Raw genomic sequence first — 21,615 nt, forward strand, 5'->3', positions numbered from 1 at the left:
AGGGAGACACATAAATCCACAGATGAAACAGGAGACACATCAGCTTTACAAAGTGGTGTAAAGACAACGACTGATAATGAAGACTGAAACACAGGCTAATGAGGAACAGGTGTGAGTAATGAGTTGTCATGGAAACAAAGGCTAACAGGACCTAAACTACAGAAAATGAAAACCAGAAACAGCAAGACAAAACAATATTAAAATAATCAGGAGAAATCGTTGTTTTGTTTAGAAAAATAATCTTGTTTTCCCTTTGAATAGTTTATTTTTCTGACTCCACTGACAGATTTTTCAGGCATTAACTCAAGTCTTAATATCTTCAGTCATTTCTCTTCTCCAGTAAATGTATCTTGATTTAAGAATGTTTAGATATTTGTGCTGGAAAACAAGACAGAAACACTGAGGAAGAACAGAGTTTTTTGCGGTGTATTTAACGCAGGGTTTAATGACACAAGTTTGAGTTAATCTAGTTTAACTTCCCTGTTATCGCTTCATTAGTTGAAGGCCTTTACTCACACACACACACACACACACACACACACACACACACACACACACACTCTGTCACTCACAGGTTTGTTTTGGTATCTCAGTGAGGACATTGCATAGACTTCCATTGATTTTATACCAGGTCAGTGATATTTTCTGTCACCTAACCCAAGCCCTATTCCTAAACCTGCCCATCACAGACACGTGCACAGCACTAGATTTAAATAAAAACTTCTTTTGGCAGATTTTAAACTAGTAAGAACCAGTCAAATGTGCTCACTAGTGATATTGTGAAATACTTTCACAACCAAGTGAGGACATTTGGTCTTCACAAGTATAGTCAAAACAAATATACTCACACACACAAACACACAGTGTAATTCTAGCATCATTAATGGGAATTACAAAGAAATTCAAACATAAAACATCCGTCCTCATGGAGATTCTGCTGTTTGATTTGTGTTCTGTGCTCATTAAGACTGACTGTAATGAGGAAAGCGAGTGTGAGTTTGTAATCAGAGCTTGAGTTTGACGTTCCACAGGGTTAACACTAGTTAAATATAACCCACATCACCAGCTTAGCCAACACGAGCCGACCGAGATCTGACCTGTGATGGACACACGGATCAAGAGCCTTTATGTCACTAAGGTCACTAAAGTTTGTATGAAAATATACACAGTACTGGAGTTAGAGAAAGATAACATTTTATATATATATATAAATGGCATATATATAAATATATATATATTCTGTTAAAATCAGGAAAATGTAACATAAAGCATAATTTATATAAAATTATATTACATTTTATTTATATTAAGCATGGGAAGTAGTTCATATTTATACTCTGGCTTTCAACTGTGTTTTAAAAATGTTTTATTTGTTTGTTTTCCCACCTGTCTGCCTTATCATAAGGGATATTATATCATTAAACTACTTCTATTATTTGATTTTATTTAAATATGGGGAAAATAAGTCCTTGTTTCAACAATATCTAAAAACAATTAAGTTTTAAAGAAAGCTTATGTAACATTTTAATGTTTTATTTAACTTTTATTTAATCTTTTTATTTTATTTCTTTATTTTTTATATGAATTGTTAAATAACTGTTACATTATTATTATTTATTTATCTAAAAAAAAAAAAAAAAAAAACTGCGCGCGCCCGATTCGAGGGGAGTGCTGCTAGAGGCCGGCGAGCGCGTTCACGGGAATGCGCACGCGCGTTTGAGCAAGGGGAGGGAGGTAAACAAGATGGCGGCAGCCTTGAAGCAGCAGCAGCTGTGAAGAACAGATGCGAGAAAATAAACGGATGAAGAGTAGAATAGGAATATAAGCTTGAGTTCCCGTCCGTCATCGAGCTGTGCTGATGAGAGCAGCTTCAGGTCAGTGTGTTCGACTAGTTTCTTCTCTGTCAGTGATGTGTGTTAGCCGCCGCCGCTAACCGCTGCCGATAAAACACTCTCATTCCATCGACACAAACATCGCGTTTGTCACTCAGATCCCTCACATACACATCAAATAACACACATGAACTCATGACGATGCGCGAGTGTTTGTGCTGAGCTGCGGGCTTTGATCGATTATCCGCATTACATGATCAGATGATCGATCAATCATCAAACATCTCTTTACTGTTTGATGATGTTTCATTCTCTACATTTCATATCATGTCACTATGGAAGCCCATTTCCGCCACATAAGGGAAAAAAATCATGCTTTGGTAAATCATAGTGACATTAAAAAGTCGTAATTTTGACTTTAGTATGTCATGATGATGATTTAGTATGTCATAATTTCAACTTTTAATGTCATAATTATGACCCCCCAAAAAAACAAAATTATGACTCGGTAAGTCATAATTATGAATTAATATATCATAACTTTGACTTTTTATCACATAATTATGACTTGCTATGTCATAATTTCAACTTTTAATGTTATAATTATGACATTTATGTCATAAATAAGATACCAAAGTATAATTGTTTTCACTTATGTGGCAGAAATGTACTTCCATACAGTCCTGACTGAGTTTAGTGGATATTATTTACTGCCTGAGTCTGGATTGTGTTTATTTCTCTCTGTTTGGTTATTATTACTCAATCAAAACAGTATTATGGTACATATATGGTGTCAGACAGTAATACTATGGTACTGGATGATTATCATAATGTTCATATACATAATACATAAAGGCAGCTATATATTTATATATGTATAAAAACGTTAATAATGTGAATAATATTATAAATATGTATAAAATGTTATTTGAAGAATTTTTAGTTTTTATTGCATTGTCATTACTTTTTTTACACACTATTATTCTGTACTGTTAGATGTATTTAAATAAAATATTAATCAGTTTATTTATTTAAATTGAATTAGTTATTTTTTATTTAATTTTTAATGTATTCATTATTTATTTAAATCAAGGTTTATTCATTAATTTAATTTAATCTTTTATATTTATTTATTTTTACATTTTTACATACATTTGTTTTTTCCACTCCTTTCTAAGCCCCAGTTTGGAAACCCCTGATATAATTAATATGTGTGTTTCACAGTTTAAGGTACACGTACAGAAACTTGCTGTGTTTCAGTGAACATAATTTTGACATTGAGGCCTGTTTCACCACTTCATCATAAGCAGATTGTTTAGTGAGGGCTTTTGATTAATCTTGCCTCTTATTTCTCTTTCTTGTAGGTATTTATTTTGGATCTTGGACATGGATTTCCCGTAATGCTGAAGTGAAATCGCTAATCCTCATTCCTGATCGCAGCGTACCAAAGAGAGCGTTGACGTGCTTCTGGAGCTGTACGGGCCGAGGACCTACAGCTGGACATTCTGGATCTGACTGAAGCGGATTTGATTTTTCCTGTTCCTGCAGAGATGTCAAGAGGTCCAGACATCGGCTAATTAAAACCAGGAAACTATAAAACACTTGTTTGTTTCCCTGAGAGGTTGTTTTTGTGATTTTTTTTTTTTTTTTTTTTTCTTTTTGGCTCACCGACCCAGCCGTCGAGCGATGCTGCGGTTTAACAGGCATTTGTTATTCTACTGACTGGTCTTCCCCAATCAGAACTGCTCCTCCGTTGCCTCGGAATACAAATATTCCCGACGAGCGATTGGGAAAGAGAGCGGGAGGCCGGAGAAGATGAGCGTAGGCGGTGAGCTCCAGCATCTGGACTACCTGACGGAGAATGAGCTCATGGGGATGGACACCTTCATCCACCGCATCGACTCCACTGAGGTCATCTACCAGCCCCGACGCAAGCGCGCCAAGCTGATCGGGAAGTACCTGATGGGCGATCTGCTCGGGGAGGGATCGTATGGGAAGGTGAAGGAGATGTTGGACTCGGAGACTCTGTGTCGCAGAGCCGTTAAGATCCTGAAGAAGAAGAAACTCAGGAGAATTCCCAACGGAGAGGCCAATGTGAAAAAGTAAGAGCTGCTTGCTTGCTTCATCTTTGATTTGTAACGTCACCATGACATCAAAATGAAAGGCACACCAAGGACGTTAAGAGCTGCTGGGCATTGACATAGATTTGATTCAGTTCTGGTCTCGATTCGATATCGATTACATGATGAGACATGATTCATTTCCAAGGCTCGAAACTAACTTTACCTGGTAGCACACCAACTTCAAAAGTTTAGGAGCACCAGCAATAATGTAGTAGCGCCACAACTACAAATTATATATATTAACAGATTTCTTTTATTTAAAAACAACTCCACATTTTGTAGAGATATAACAACAGTAGTGATGCACTGATTATGTTTTTCCATGGCCGGTTCTGATTTATTTTATTTTTTTTAACAAGCAAATTGGCCAATTCTGATAACGGTTGCCAATTTTTTTTTCTGTCTAAGCAAATTTATTTGTTGTTTATTTGCTCTATTACATATGGAAGCTTGTTTCCGCCACTAGATAAAAAATAAAAAAGGTAATTGCAACTTTATCTCGCAATTCTGACTTTATTTCTCACAATTGCGAGTTTACATCTCGCAATTCTGACTTCTTTTCTCGGAATTGCATGATATAAACTCAGAATTGTGGGATATAAACTCTCAATTCTGACTGTTCACGCAATTCTGAGGAAAAAAGTCTGACTGACTATCTCACAATTCTGACTTTATTTTACGCAATTCTGACTTTATAACTCGCAATTGCGAGAAATAAAGTCAGAATTGAGATAAAAATTACCTTTTTTATTTTTTATTCAGTGGCGGAAACAAGCTTCCTTAATTACAGGCCTTAAACAAAAATATTGTACTGTAGCCATTTGAAATTAAAGGCAACCACTGCATTTTAAATATGATCCAAACAAAGATACACACATGTAGCATGAGCAGTTTTTTTTTATTTGAATTAGATTGTATAATTTCAAGTTTTAAAGTAAAAACAGAATGGTGTGACTTTAGATTTGTGAAATTAAGCTACATACAGTAAGACACACCTGCACAAAACAAAAACAGCACACGGACTGAATAAAAATGCAAATTCACTCTCTGACAGTAGGTGGCGCTTCACTTCCCGTTTACAGACTTCGTAATAACATTTTCACACATTTGTTGTCTTTGGATGGCAGGCGCTACAAATAATGTTTAGTAAAGTTTTGTACACGCATCAACTGAAAACAGCACAGACTAAAAGGTTCGTCAAAATGAGAATTGATTAAAATCTAATTCTATAAGAATAGTGTTCACACCACAACTATAACGATAACAGCACAGAGGAGCAATATCATTGGATGAACGATAAAAACATTGACAGCCAATCAGAATCCATTGTGCTCTATAGACAATGAACACAATGTTGTCATGCGTTTAAGTTATAGTTATCATTCTTGGTGTGAACAGTGTGTTCATGGTCATCCAGTTTGAAATGTTTACTACAAACAAGGAGGTTTTTCAGATTTTCTGTTGTGGTGTTTTCTCCGAATTTACGATTCTTTGCCGCCTTTAGCCGCTGGATCCTTCACTGGAAACCAAAAGTAACTCACTCCCGCTAAATGTTTACTCTTTGAATTCTTGCACCCGGGACCAAAACAAGTCGACAACATTGACTAAAAGTTTGCTATGAAGTATTTCCAACTAAAGCAAGGCGACTCTGGTAAGCGTATCCAGAGCAGACAGGTGGGAGTGGCCTTGGACAGCAACATGCCCAGTGCATTGTGAATGTTGAAGTTTTCCTACCTATTTGGCAAAAGGGAAGATGGCAGCCTTTTCTCAGTTTTCTCTAGTGAGGTAGCACAGATTTCAAAAATGGTTTTGCCTTCCTGCTGGTTAATGCTAACGCCAACCAAAAGTCAAACGGCTTTTAATCATTGTAATGCAGCCTTTCTCAGCCTTTCTCACTTAACGCTGGTGGTTAACCATGAGAAAATCTACCATTGTTCTTTTCTTCCCTTATTGAACGTCTGTATTACGTCACATGACAGAAGTGGAATGTTCATGTTTACTTTAACTTCACTTTAGAAATGTCTCTCATCTTTAGTTTTCTGGAGGTGTTTTCTGACACTCGTCATGTTCATTCTGTTCCTCCTGTGCTCTGAAATATCATCTTCTTGCTGTTTAATCACACAGAGCAGTTAAATTAATTAAAATTATGTGCAGTGAAGCCTCGGGCTTCTGCTTTAAATAGACGAGAGCTTTTGGACCGGCTTCAAAACCCTCGCATGCCAGGACACGTGTGTTTGGTCTGTCTTGGTTGAAAGCAAGTCTGTTAGACGATTAGTCCACGTGTGTTGACCGTGAGAGAGACCAGCTCTGAGCTACATAGACAGCACCCTAATAAGCCAGCATCCTATCTGAAATTAACCTCACTAGGAATAAAGTTTGGTGTATGTAAAGCTGTTGAAGTGGAGATTTCTGACTCAAACTCATCGCCTGTAAAGATATGTATTAGAGCTGCATGATTAACCGTTAAAAGATTCAAACACCCACGTCGTCTCATTCCTAAATGACGATTCGCATGCGTCTGTTAAACCTTTGACAAAATCACACTGGAACATTCAGGTCTGCGTTCACGCTGCTGCTGAGCCAGAGAAAGCAGTTGTCATTTATGAAAAAGCTTCACAAACAGTCTTTTCAACCACACATTATCATTTCTGTAATACAAATATTCATATTATCACAGAAGTACTGGAATAAAAGTTTATATTTCAGATATAAACACTGATGTCTTCGGCAGCGATCAAAATCACCTTTTGAAAGTAACTTGGCGCTTCAAATAACGTTTGGGTCAATTACACCGTTACACCAGTAACGACAAGTGACTGTTAAAAATGTATTTGTCATTGAATCATTCATTCAAGAGATTTGTTCAAAAATGCTGATTCTTCCAGTAAAGAAACAAATGAAGTTATGAGTGAGTCATTGAATCATTCATTCAACCTGATTGTTTTAAATAATTAATTCAGACGAATTAAACATTTTAAATAGACTGCAGCGATTAACATTTTGTCAGAACTTCTAGTAAATTTCTTGTTATATTGTTTAGTTGTCTGCTCAAAATCATGGGAGAATCGTGATCTCTGTTTGAAACAAAAAAAATTCTCAATTTATCCAGAATCGTGCAGTTCTAATATGTATTGTAATTGAAATCTACAGCTGCAAATAGATAAAGTGCAATAATTTTCTTTCCACTAGTTTGAAATAAGACATGTTATGGAAGCAAATTAGACCAAAATCTATATTAAAAAAAACTATATTTTTGCCTTAAACATTCTGCAGTGTGACACGTTTTTGTGATGAGTTTAAAGCATAAGTTCCGTCACCAGAATAGTACGCGCGCCGCCCAATTTTTGTAACCGTGCGGGTCTCAAATGCGCATTGAATTTATTTATTTTATTTCACTAATCAGTTGTCTCACAAGGTGGCAGCGCTGGACCGAGCCGTTGTTTCACAGTAGAAAACAAAACTAAAGAGACGGAACAACAAAATACCGGAGACTGCAACAACAGCAGACGCCAGCGTTGACAAGCACTTGTGTGAGGGGATTAAGAGATAGGCTCAACTTTAGTTTAAAAGTAGGGCTGGGCGATTTTTCCGAGAAATTTTTTTTGTCTCGATTTTATTATTTTTAAGTTGAGAAATCTCGTTTTTGAATAAAAAAAAATGTTAACCAATAGGGATGCACGAATATGAAAAATTTTGTCCGATACCGATAATTCTTGTAATTTTTTAGGAGAGCCTAATTAAAGACAAAAGTTTCACCATTAAAAGCAATGTCCCAAGCACACAATTACAATGTTCACGTTATAATTTTATGTAGCTTATATGACAGACTTGTGCTGCACGTTGCACTTAACTGTATTTTCCTAAGTGATTTTCAATCATTTTTCAAGCAATTCAAATCATATTGAACAGTGCACATCTGAAGTGTCTCAGCTGAAGGAAATAATCCATTATTTATCGGCTTTAATATATCGGCCAAATTTTCTTACTGGGCCAATAACTATAACATTAAAAATGAGCATATATCGGCCCATACCGATATGGTGGCCGATTATATAGTGCATTCCTAATAACAAACTTTACAATTAGACATGTTGACAATTCAGCAATGATAACAGTTAAGACAAGAAAATGATCCGACCGCATGATGGCGCACCTGATTAACCTCTCTCGTGTGACGTAGAACACATCGCTAGTCTTAAGTGGCTGTTCGCTCAGAAATGCATTATTGAAACTTTATTCAAAGTTTTTAACCTTTTTTAACTGTACCGCCACGTTTTTAGTTAATCATATTGTAGTTACTTTGAGTTGACTAGTTAAACATAGAAAAAAAATCGTGACTCAGTCAATCATTCTGAAAAAATCTAGATTTTATTTTATTTTTTTTGCCATATCACCCAGCCCTATTTAAAATAGTGCAAAGACATTTTTATCCATCATAACTTCTGGAGAAAAATAGCATATACTTTGGTCTTAAGTCGTTAAAAACTGTTGTATTTATTCTATGTTCAGTTTAAATGTGCAATTTCATGCTACCGAAAGAATCTAGCAGTGTGTGTGTGTGTCCTTATATGGCTGGAGTGCTGCTGTGTTCATTGACAGCAGCGATTAGGCAGCAGGCCTCGACTGGCAGGCGCACGCGGAACATGACGGGCATTGCATAACGTGTCCGCCGTTCCCATGGTCACGCCGGAGGAATGCGGCGGAGCCTCCGGCTTCGACCAGGGAACGAGGTCAGTGGAATACAGGAGAGCGAGACGCAGTAAAAGGAAACGGGAAGTGCATCAGCACGACTTCAGTGACATTGAGCATTAAAGAATGAAGCTCTGTTTGGCTACCATGTGCTCAATGTGAGATAAGACATCTTGTTGTTTTGGCCAGATTCTAAAGCAGCTTTGTGTGTGTGTGTACATGCTTTAAAGAAGGGAATCCCAGAATGCACGTGACGTGCTCAGTAGAAGAAATAAATGCAAGATAGTTGGCGAGAGATGTCAAGAGAAATAATGATAATTAATGTAAATAAGAAGCAGGAAAACATTATTTAGAGGTAATTAAATCTGATTTAAAATTAAATGTTTTGAGATTATTGAAGAAAAATCAAAGCAATTGATGTTTGGCTTTTCACAACTAGTGACTACTGGAAGGAAAACATCTAAAATACACTGTTTTATTGCACTTGATCTATTTGCGTCTGTAGATTTCAATCTCAATACATCTCTTTTACATATTCAATACATTTCAGAAAACTTGTAATACAGACAATGTTTGCAATTCAAATGTAATCAACTATGGTTATATTTATTTGGTAATGTTCGCAGGCAATTTCTGAGTGAAAATGGTTCCGAAGTAAATGGTTCAGTGTGTTTTCTCAGTTCAGTGTGGTTGGCTGTTGTCCATGTCGGTCAGATGGCTGATAAACACATGCACATGCACTAGTGTGTGTTTGCATCAGCCTGCAGCTATTTTGGTTGTGTGGAAACACGGCCCGTCTCTGCTGATCACTACACATATTTCGCTCACTCACTCTTTCCTCATACTTTCTCATGTCTGTCTCAGAGTCTTTGTGTCCTGATGCTGTTCATGTCAAACTTTCAGTGAGATCAAAAGTCACGATTTGTCTGAATGTTCACTTACACTCTTAGCAATAAAGGTAGTGTTAATTTTGTCAGCAATTTTTAATGTAGACTTAGTCCTGTGACAAATGTACTTTTTAGTTGTTATCATATTTAGTAGGTGTGTGATGAGATCTTGTAGCATACAATATCAAAACCTGACCATATTTCTTATCGAGGTGAAAGGCCGTTTTGTGGCAAGACCTTTTTCCAGTGTTTGCATTATTTTGTTTTGTCTTTTACTGCATATAATAATAATTCAAACTCAGAAAGTAGAACCTAAGTGACATTTGTGATTATTGTGATTATTTTTAGGGCTGTCATGAAAAAAAAATCCTCTATTACCAGTGTCGATTAACCGGCAAAATACCAGAAGTGTCTCATTCCATGAATGAGAATCCATTTTTAAGGCTGCACAATATATTAAAACCATAGTGCTGTAGTGAAATCACAAAGGCTGCGATACATCAATACATTTCTAAAACTTCATCATGATTTCAAAATAAAAGTTTAACCCCTCGCTTTGAGTTTGTATGGTTTAATGTCCACATGTATTTGTTCAAGAAATTACAGTGGCTGTCACATTTCTATCATAAAGAAGTGGCCAAATATTAAAGATTAAGTGAAAATTTGAGTTAAATGTTGTTTGGCCAATATTAAAGGTTTAGTTCACCCAAAAATTAAAATTCTGTCATTAATCACTCACTCTCATGTCGCTCCAATCCCGTAAGATCTTTGTTCATCTTCAGAACACAAATTAAGATTTTTTTGATGAAATCCGTGGGCTCTCTGATCCCTCCATAGACTGCAACACAATTACCACCATCAAAGCCCAGAAAGGTTGTAAAGACATCGTTAAAATAGACCATGTGACTGCAGTGGTTCAACCTTAATGTTATGAAGCGACGAGAATACTTTATTCAACAATTTCTTCTTCCATGTCATTTTCCTACGCCATTGACGTTGTAAACACAGTGCAGCGCTTCCAGGTTCTACGTCAGAAGTGTTTGGTTTCCACGTGTTGGTTTTCCTAAATCTTGAAACTTTTAGTTTTACAAATGGCAACAACCTTTGAAGGATGAAAAAATAATGTTTTTGGTCATCACATTAAAAATAACATTTAAACTGGACAATATTTAGAGCTTTGAAGTGCTTCACAGTTTTTCCAGCACTTCAAAGCTCTCGAAAAATGCTTGAATTTCACTCTAGAAAAGTTGTATGAACCCTGAAATGAATAATGTTAAAACATTTGACTATTTCTGCCACAATACCATGGTTACAGTTAGCGTTACTATATTAAATCCATGGTGATTTGTGGACTGAAAAACCTTCTATAACTTGTTCATTTATGGCACAATGTTTCTTCTGGTTTCCACGTCTGAATTCTGTGCTGAATTTGAATACTTCTCACTAGATCTCACAGCGATGTTATTAATTCTGCAGCGAATTCAAACCTTTTGCATGTTGAATTATCCGTCAGTGTTTTTATGATGCATTAAATGGTGTGTGATTGTTATCAGGTTGTTGTTGCTGCGTCTACATTCAGATGTTTTTTGTTGTTCTCCTGCAGGGAGATTCAGCTGCTAAGACGACTACAGCACAAAAATGTCATCCAGCTGGTGGACGTGCTGTACAACGAAGAGAAGCAGAAAATATATCCTTTACACCAAGAGTGTGTGTGTGTGTGTGTGTGTGTGTGTGTGAATGCGCATGGATGCGTGTGTGATGCGGATGTGACTAAGCATGCTGTGCTGCGTCAGTCTCCCAGCATTCACGCTCTGTCTTCAACACTCAGTGTCTCAGTTTGTAGAATGCTCAAATGATCTGCTGAATTTGCCTTATGTGCAGTATTGAGTTGCTGTACCCCACAATGCAGTGCTTTCAACAGGACCTTCCAATTCCAGTGTGTCTTTTTTTTTTGTTGTTGTTGTTGTTTTTGCTCAGGTTCTGCTTTTATAGAATCCACCGTGTTTGGAACAGAACACAAGCATACTGTTTACTGACTACTAGTGGTTGTCCCATATATCACCAAGGGTGATATTTGTCATTTTTTGTCAATGATGTGTCATAAGCAGGACTTTTATTTTGAAATCATTGAAGACTTTCACGCTCCTGTCTTCATAAGTGTACTTTGCATATCAATCACCCCGTTCCTGTCGGTCATAGTTCTGACAAACAGGTCATTCAGCGGTTGATCATCTCAGAAATTTTTATTTTGTATTCGAATAAAAACATCTGTATTTCATGCAGAGACTCTCCTTATGTGTTTACATGATGATGCATTTAAAAGTTAATGACCAAACGTATCTTTATAAAAGTTCACAATGCTGTTGCAGATGAAATATAATGTGGTTGACATATTTTTTCGTCAGGTTAGATACTGATTATTAATAACTCAAACCCCTTTATCTTTACCTCTCTCTACACATCCGCCATGTTTGTAGTTTTTAAACACTTTTTGTTTGTGTTTGTATTAGCCGTTAGAGTGTGAACAGATCTGCACTTCGAATTCTAAGCAGAAAAAGTAGACCGTCCGGGATTCTCTGGAATAATCATTCCATATACTACGATTTGGGACACACAAATTCTAGTTTCAAATTCTATTTAGGATGGATAGTATGCAAATTGGGACGCAGCTTTAGTGAACAATGGAAATGGAATGGAAAGTGGAGCGTGTTGCATTGTGGGATATGGTTTAAGCACTCCAACTTTTTATTAAAATGTGGTTCTTTTGGCAGTAATTATTGTTATTTTAGTACTATGTAATTATTATATTTTATATACTGTTAGAAGTTTTGAATTAGCATTTATTAGTTTTTGTATGTTTTTGTTTTGTCTTTAGTTTTAGCTTCTTCTTTTTTAAGTTATTTCCAGTTAATAATTTTAGTGCTTCAACTAATAATATACATTTAAACACATTTTGCCCTAATACACATTTTAAATATAAAAGACATCATTTATATTTTATTTCAGCTTTATTTCAATGAAGAAAATAGTTTTTATTGATAATAACCCTGGTCTCGTGTCAAGTCCACTGACTGTAACACTGAAGTGTTTTCACAGAGTCTGATGTATGTATTGTGGAAAGCACTATACAATTAAATGTGAATTGAATTGACATGATGTTTGATTTTGGTTGGTTGTTCCTTGACCTCTGGCTCACGTATATGGTGATGGAGTATTGTGTCTGTGGAATGCAAGAAATGTTGGATAGCGTTCCAGAGAAAAGATTTCCAGTATTTCAAGCTCACGGGTGAGACGCCAACCATCAGATAAAACTCACACTTCTCTGAAAACACACTGCACTGCATTTCTGATGACTTGAGAGTCTCTGATGCATCTCTATCTGTCACTTTGATGGACGTTTGATGATCCGTCATGGTCTATTTTTAGCTTTTTGATATTTGCCTCATTTCTTTCACACATTTCACACATTAATCACACGTTTGTCTTTCTGTGGTTCTTCCCGTGTCTCTTTCAGGTACTTTTGCCAGCTTCTGGATGGTCTTGAATACTTGCACAGCCAGGGAATTGTACACAAAGATATTAAACCAGGGAATTTGCTGCTCACTACAGACGGGGCGTTGAAGATCTCTGACTTGGGTGTAGCAGAGGTGAGACGTCCGTCTGTGTTCTTGTGTCCACTTCTCTTAAAGTTGGCATGAAAGAGAAGTTGCACTGGTCTTTTCTTCCCTATTGTGTCGTCTATCCGAATGAAGTGCTTCTCAAACAAGAACAAATGTTGGGCGGGGCTTGATTTTGTCTGTGGGGAATTGATTGGATGGTTGTGGTTTGCTATTGGTGGATCTCATGTGAGTGACAGGTTGCCCCGCCCTCGTCATCAGAGAAGAGAAGAGATGCTGCAAGAGGGAGATTACCAGGAACATGAATTTAACACAATGATGTGAACGGATAAATCATTAATAATAAACACTGCAATATTCTATAAAAAAAATATGAATTTTTGATTTCGTATTGTCTTAGGATCCTGTAGTAAACACTGAAAGAGGAAATTCAGAAAGAAGCGTAAACAGACTAAATGTGTTCACAGACTGTATGCATTTATCTCTGACCTTTGACCTCCAGGCACTCCACCCCTTTGCGGAGGACGACACGTGTCGGACGAGCCAGGGGTCGCCAGCGTTTCAGCCACCAGAGATCGCCAACGGCCTGGACACGTTTTCAGGGTTTAAGGTGGACATCTGGTCTGCTGGGGTCACACTGTGAGTTCATCCGTCAGCAGCGCAGCTTCATGTTGTTGGTGATGCAAACATACTGTGGTTTATTGTAAACAGAGACCTGCGGAGCTGGTGGGCGGAGTCTGGCTCAGGCCAATAGAGTGCATCACTGCCCGCCCACTTTTCCCCATAGGGATTTTTTAAAAAAGTCTTTGTTAAAGCGTTATAAGCCATGAACCAAACCAGCCAGCTACGAGGAACATTACAAAGTTTGGTTTGAAGCAAAAAAAGTATTTGAAAATCAGACTGAACTTAGTGAGCAAAAGAACTACAATCCCATGATGCACTGCCAATGACAATCAAATTTAAAACACTTTTCTTTTTAGAGCTGCTTTACTCTGATTGGTCAAATTTGGCATCATGGGTAGAGATGGGTATCGAGAACAGGTTCCAAATATCCAAGAACCGCTCGCAGCAGGTCTGTTTTTAAAGGTTTATAAGTATCGTAAAAATCAGTTTCCCTTTGGAGAAAATGGAGTATTTACTTCCAGAATCTGACAGTCGCGCTCTATAAGTGAATCCATAAGACGCTCCGATTCCTTGCTTGTAAAACTAAACCGAGTTTTCTCATTTTCTCCATTGCATTTGAATGTGTTCTGATGTCATTTAAGCCAGTAACCCACAATACCTTTCTCTTTCCCACTCAGATACAACATAACGACGAGCCTGTACCCGTTTGAAGGGGACAACATCTATAAGCTATTTGAGAACATTGGGAAGGGTGACTACACTATTCCGGAGGAGTGCGGCCCGCTGCTCTCAGACCTGTTGAGAGGTGAGCGCTTTGAACCACAGGACTCGTTTGACTTTTAGTTCATCCAAAAATGAACATTTACTCACCCTCAAGATGTAAGTGACTTGTATGGCCTGAGGATGAGTAAATTAAAAGCAAATTTTCATTTTTGGGTGAACTATTCCTTTAATATTTCTGTGTTTCAGGGTTATTGTCATTAACTAAAACCTTTTTCTGGCCATAAATACAGCTGTGGTAGCTGGCAATCAGTCAATCATTCTGTGATTATAGAAATGCATCCTGAGTTCAGGTTAAAGACAACATGAAATTAAAATTATTTACTTGATTATTAAATGTGCTTTACCTTATTGTGGACAATCAGCATTGTTTTTTTTCTTGGCTGTGCTGCAATTCATAGGTTTGACCTTTAGATGGCGACATTGTGACACTAATGTGTGTTGTGTTTGAGAGCATTATCATCACAATCTCAGAGCAAACACTGATGAAACTTCAGTTAAAGCAGACGTACACACACAGGCAATTATTTGTTTGAGTACGAAGCTCTGCTGTTCCTTCATCTGACGTGTTTTTATCTGCAGGGATGCTGGAATATGATCCTGTGAAGAGGTTTTCAATACAGCGTATCAGACAACACAAGTGAGTCCATCAGTCCTCATACTGACAGACACAGTCTAGAATTACATGAACAACACGTTCAGATCACCTGCTGATAAGCTGAATATGAAAATATGCAGTTTTGGCCTTAAAGAGGATCTATTATACCAGTCTTGATGTTATTTTCAGGCTCTACTAGAACAGGTTGATTATTTTCCTCATATTCTCCATTGTTCAGCTCCTCTCTTCCCAGTCTGTCAGTAACGCTCTGTTTAGTTCCTGTCTCTATGAAGCCCCGCCTTCTGAGATTGGTCGGCTGGAGCAGTGTGTTGTGATTGGTGTTTGGGAAATGTCCCACCCCTTACCATAACCGCCAGTTTCAACACACTGCTAACTAACTCAACCAGGCCCCGCCCCTTTATTTATTTTATTTTTTTCTTCCTTTATTTTCGACAAATTCAAATTCTGCTGTAAAGCAGCTCTGAAAAGACAGTGTCATTATTCAGCTCAATGTTGATTGTGTCAATGTTGCAAAATTCAATCATTTTCCAAACATTGTTCATTCTTTCCTCCTCAAAAGACAGTAATTTAACTGCCCAATTCTGACAGAAACATTATCAAAACTATTAGTTCACTGGAATCGTTAAGTGGGAGCAGAATCAGTGAATTCCATTTGATTCCAGTGAACACAGATTACGTGAACACAAAGCTGGGAGTGGGAGGAAGAGGAAGTGGAGAATAGTGAGAGTGGGAGAGATGAGCTAGAAATAAACATGGCCTGGATTTGAGGAGATCTTCAGGATGAGGTAACTGATGCGGTTTCCATGGATACGGAAGAGCTCGCGAAGACTTGCAGAAATGATGTTTGATCTCACCTGAGGACAGTGTTGCTCTGAGATATTAGAATGATTTCTGAAGGATCATGTGACACTGAAGACTGGAGTAATGATGCTGAAAATTCAGCTTTGATCACAGGAATAAATTACACTTTACTATATATTCACATAGAAAACAGCTGTTTTACATTATAATAATATTTCACAATTTTACTGTATTTTTGATCAATTAAATACAGGTTTGGTGAGCAGAAGAGACTCTTTCAAAAACATAAAAAAATCATAACCATTCCAAACTTTAGGCTGGTTGGTGGTGTATCATTTAAAGCAGGTGAAACTAGTGTAATTACACTAAAATCATCCACTTCTTCAGTGTTTCTTCATATATATGAAGTGTAATTACACGAGTTTTACCTGCTTTAAATGATATTAATCAGCTGTGTTTAGATTTTATCTTAAGAACTAGTCTGAACAGCTAGCAGTTAACCAATGGGTAATCAGTCTTACTTTTTACATTCAAATTGCAACTGGCTGCAGATGATGATATCCAGCACGATTGGTCCCAACGGTTATTTCCTTTTCCTGTTTAGCTGGGTCCGTAAGAAACACCCGCCTTCGGAGCCGCCCGTCCCCATCCCACCCAGCGCAGAAACACGGGACCCCTGGCGCAGCATGACGGTTGTACCATACCTGGAGGATCTCCATGGTTACGCTGAGGAAGAGGACGATGACGAGCTGTTCGATGGGGAAGATGACATCATATACACTCAGGACTTCACGGTACCAGGTAAGCGGGTCACAGGGGGCGGAGTCTAATTGACACGTTTACATCTGGTTAGTAGTCTGCATGTGCACAGAGGCGTTTTCATGATTATGTTCAGCAGCGTCACTCACGTCACTGTTATTTTTCCACTTCCCAGGCCACATTTTTACATGAAAAATAGATCCTTGTTACACAGAAACTTTTTATTTGTCTCATGAGGAGGTGTTAGAGGAGAATGACTCAAAGAGTGAGGACAGAGAGGGTAAAGTGAGGACATTTTGGCCGGTTCTCACTTTCTGAGCCTTTAAAGGCCTGTTTGAGGGTCAAGACTTGGTTTTAAGGATCAGGTTATAATGAGGTTAAAGGATTAGTTCACTTCAGAATGAAAATTCCCTGATAATTTCCTCTCCCCCATATCATCCAAGATGTTCATGTCTGTCTTTCTTCAGTTGAAAAGAAATGAAGGATTTTGAGGAAAACATTCCAGGATTTTTCTCCATATAGTGGACTTCACTGGGGTTCAACGGGTTGAAGGTCCAAATGTCAGTTTCAGTGCAGCTTCAAAGAGCTCTACATGATCCCAGACGAGGAATAAGAGTCTTATCTAGAGAAACCATCGGACATTTTCTAAAAAAATAAAAATTATATACTTTTAACCACAAATGCTCATCTTGCACTGCTCTGTGATGCTCCACGCATTACGTAATCATGTTGGAAAGGTCACACGTGATGCAGGCGGAAGTACCGATCCAGTGTCTACAAAGCAAACGTGCAAAAACTAAGTCAAACGGCCTTTACAAAAAAATGGTAAAACAATGATGTCAGACAATTTTAAAGTTTGGAGGAGAAAATTAGTTTTTTGCCCTACTGCAGCACTTCCACCTACATCACGCGTGACCTTTCCAGCGTGATTACGTAATGCGTGGAGCATCACAGAGCAGTGCAAGACGAGCATTTGTGGTTAAAAGTATATAATTTTTTTTTTTTTTAAATGTCAGATGTTTCTCTAGATAAGACTCTTATTCCTCGTCTGGGATCATGTAGAGCTCTTTGAAGCTGAAACTGACATTTGGACCTTCAACCCGTTGAACCCCAGTGAAGTCCACTATATGGAGAAAAATCCTGGAATGTTTTCCTCAAAAACCTTCATTTCTTTTCGACTGAAGAAAGAAAGACATGAACATCTTGGATGACATGGAGGAGAGTAAATTATCAGGAAATTTTTATTCTGAAGTGAACTAATCCTTTAAGGGTTGGTTTAGGGTTCAGGTTAGAGTCATCAGCGCTGCTGTGTTTGTCAGTGTGTTCGTCACTGAACCTCCAGACGTGTTGTTTTGAACAGGGCAGGTTCCAGAGGATGAGGAGGATGAGGAAGAGCGCGCTCCAGAGCGCACCTGTGCTGTGGCCAAGCCGGTGTGTGTGAACGGGACGGAGTCTGCGGCACTGAAACCCAAATCCGAGCGGCGCTCCAGCTCTTCCTCTAATCCATCCAGAAAGGGCATTTCTGCCGCCAGCAAGATCCGCAAACTTTCCACCTGCAAGCAGCAATGACCCGATCCGGCTGTTTTGCTGCACACCTGCGCCTCCTCTGTACAGGTGAGAGACGACAGGTTGACTGCAAATCCAGCAAAAGATGAAGAGATGCTTGTCATGTTTTTGAAAGAAGTCTCTTCTGCAAAATTACAGTGAAATATTACAATTTTAAACTCTTTTCTATGTGAATATATAGTAAAGTGTAATTTATTCCTGTGATCAAAGCTGAGTTTTCAGCATCATTACTCCAGTCTTCAGTGTCACTATTTCAAACTTAAAATCTTCAAACTTCCAGCTTTTTAAAACTACTTCAAACTTTCTGATCAAACATCAATGTTTGTCATGATGAACTTTTTTTATCTAGTTTTAAAGTGTAATTTTTTTCAAAATGGTTACTGTGTTTTTGATCAAATAAATGGCGCCTTGGTCTAGGGCTGCCATCCAATAGTCGACTGAACGGGAAGTTTAGTCAGGGAGTGTGTGTGTGTGTGTGTGTGTGTGTGTGTGTGTGTGTGTGTTCAGGGTGGGGTTCCTCTCATGCTGATGAGATGCCGCAGTGAATGTGATGACTCAGTCTCCCTCCATTGCTCGCTCTCTCTCTTTCTTTCTCTCTCTCTCTCTGTGTTGTGATTGGACTCTGAGTGTTCAGTGCTCATGGCTGATGGAGCCGGTGACTCAGACTCTTCTCTCTCTGCGTCTGTCTATATATAGCGCACTGGAGCGCTCTCATCTTCAGCTCTGCTCGATTGGATGCAGTTGGATGGAAACCTGTTTACACTTTCATCTCACAATATACGGAAATTGCAAATGCAAAGGCCTCAAATCACAATGTGTAACGAGAACGGCGCATAATGAATCTAAAGCAGATCACGCTGATGCTTACAGGATTGATCATGATAGAAATGATCTTTTGTACAAAGAAAATTAAGCCTATTTTAAGGCTTTTTGCATTTGGACATTAATGAGAATTTGCAGTAAAATGTCTCATTTTTCACTCTAATATGAGGAAAATGTTATTGTCTGTCATTAATACTGTAATACATTTTTTGGACGCAATTTTTATAATTAAAATGAATACCTTGCTGCATAAGTACATTTACAAAATATACATTTATTTCATTTATATTTAAAATGTTTTTATATTTAAAAAAATTTATTTAAAATTGTTTAATAACATATATATTATAATATAATATATATTATATTATGTTATATAAATATATATATATATATATATATTTTTTTTTTTACATTGCTCTAATATTATATGAAAATAAGCTTGTTTTTCTTTTTGCAAATGTTTTGATTTTGGGATGAAATTAGAGATGCTCGATATATCAGCCACCATATCGGTATCGGCCGATATATGTTCATTTTTAATGTTATTGTTATCGGCCTGATAAGATGATATTAAAGCTGATAAATAATGGATTATTTCCTTCAGCTGAGACACTTCAGATGTGCACTGTTCACTATGATGGTTATAAATATCTTGAAATATGATTGAAAATCACTTCAAAAATGAAAACACAGTTAAGTTCAACATGTGCAGCACAAGTCTGTCATATAAGCTACATAATATTATAATGAGAACATTATAATTGTGTGTTTGGGACATGGCTTTTAATGGTGAGACTTTTGTTTTTGTAATCAGGCTTTCAAAAATTTTTAGATTTATCGGCCAATATATTGGTTATCGGCTTTTAAATATAAAGAATTATTGGTATCGGCCGAAATTTTCATATCCGTCAGTGTTTGTTAGGTTGTAAGCATTTAATATTTAATTTTTTTCATTATTATTACCTCATCAGTGCTTTGAATCAGTGACCGTTTGTTGAAAACAGCCGGGAACAATTTCTGTTTGTACTAGCAATTTATACTGTTTTACAAATAAAACAATTCAAATAAGTATAAATATGTAACATTAAGATGTTATTAAAAAAATTATCATATTTAATCAAATGTGAAATTTTAGAATAGACTGAAATAGTAAAACCTCCTTTTATTTACGACTTCGGAAAATCATTGTTTTACAGTGTTTGTTTCTGCTGTTACTGTACGATCAGTTGATTGGTTCTGTTGTTAATACAGTCACTCAGTCAGACGTTCCCTCATTAGTGTTCATGTCTTCGTTCTCTCCCTCTCTTCTCCACAGGTTTATGTTGTTTCCCAGCAGTCGATACTGAACGCTGTTCCCGACGCACATTTTTCTGCCATGATGATGAACTCAAACACGGTGCCAGGACACTCGTTTCTCTCGTCTGTCTCGATCTGGAACGGACTGACTTGACTTGAGAATGCTGTTCCCACAATCCTCCTCTGTCACTGAGGATCATCCGTTCGGTTTCTCCTCGCGCCTCGATCCCCATCAGCACCCGAAGACGTGCGGACGATGCACCTTCCGTTTAGTTTTAGACCGTCTTTTAATTTACAGTTATTACCTGCAGTTTAAGATGCAGATGGTTTGATGTAAAGAATGACATCAGTTATTGTAGAGAAAATATGCTGCAGATGATGATGATGATGATGATGATGATGATTATACCAATGTTAAACTAAAAACTGCATGCTGTGACGCGTTCGGAGAGGACGGTGGACGGAGAGCTGCTCGCCGCAGGACGTTTGGGTTCATTTTTCCCCATTTGGTTTGTTTTTCCCGATAAATATTTTTTAAGTATTATTTATATAAAACACATCCCAACTGAAGCTGAGGCTCATGGTCCTTTATTTGCATGCTTGTATGATTGGAAAACGGTGTTTCGCCACAACAAGCTTGGATGGAAAGTATTGGGTGTTTTGCTTAACCATTAATGTTTTGCTGGGTTCACGCCACGTCATAATTACTGTAACTTCAAGATGCCAACATGTGACATTCTACAAAGTAGGAGCTCAGAAAATTCCCAGCTTACAAGTTGTAATTACGAGTTCTATTAGGATGTGAACACTTTTCACAAGGTGGAATCTGGTAATTATGACATGGCGTGAGCACACTTAAATACGGTCTGAAAAATCTACAGAGAGGTTTGGAAATTTGAGTGGAATTTCGAAAATGTATAGGACTAACCTATACATTAAAGACTATAATAGTATCTCAGCTAAAATGAAGTTTAACGTGAACATTCTGTGAAACATCTCACTTTGTGCTCTACATAAAGAGACACGTGGATGAATAGATGGCAGATCGGTCAGGTTTTAGTGAAGTATCCGCAGTCTGTTCTTCTCTGTGTGTCATCGGTGCTTCTGCATGCAGGACTCGAGCGCATCGACTCATCAGTGACGCCTTCAGCTGCTCAAACACTGAGCCTTTGATCTTCTGCTCCGGCTGCCGTTACT

At 37.6% G+C, this 21,615-nt stretch overlaps 1 protein-coding gene across 2 annotated transcripts; it reads left to right on the forward strand.

The window, feature by feature from the left end:
- Nucleotides 1-1,701: 1,701 nt before the first annotated feature.
- Nucleotides 1,702-20,988, forward strand: LOC127501770 (serine/threonine-protein kinase STK11-like). Of its 2 annotated transcripts, none has more exons than XM_051873920.1 (11): nt 1,702-1,874; nt 3,197-3,934; nt 11,135-11,218; nt 12,728-12,817; nt 13,046-13,178; nt 13,651-13,787; nt 14,450-14,577; nt 15,135-15,192; nt 16,577-16,773; nt 18,092-18,345; nt 20,438-20,988. In XM_051873920.1, the coding sequence occupies exons 2-10, from the start codon at nt 3,648-3,650 to the stop codon at nt 18,298-18,300; spliced, it is 1,323 nt and encodes a 440-aa protein (XP_051729880.1). In that variant the 5' UTR covers nt 1,702-1,874; nt 3,197-3,647; the 3' UTR covers nt 18,301-18,345; nt 20,438-20,988. The 2 variants fall into 2 exon arrangements, with proteins under 2 accessions (XP_051729880.1, XP_051729889.1); XM_051873929.1 differs by having other exon boundaries at nt 1,710-1,874; nt 3,273-3,934.
- Nucleotides 20,989-21,615: the final 627 nt, after the last annotated feature.

Source organism: Ctenopharyngodon idella, chromosome 2 (genome assembly GCF_019924925.1).
Source record: "Ctenopharyngodon idella isolate HZGC_01 chromosome 2, HZGC01, whole genome shotgun sequence".
Classification (NCBI taxonomy): Eukaryota; Metazoa; Chordata; class Actinopteri; order Cypriniformes; family Xenocyprididae; genus Ctenopharyngodon; species Ctenopharyngodon idella.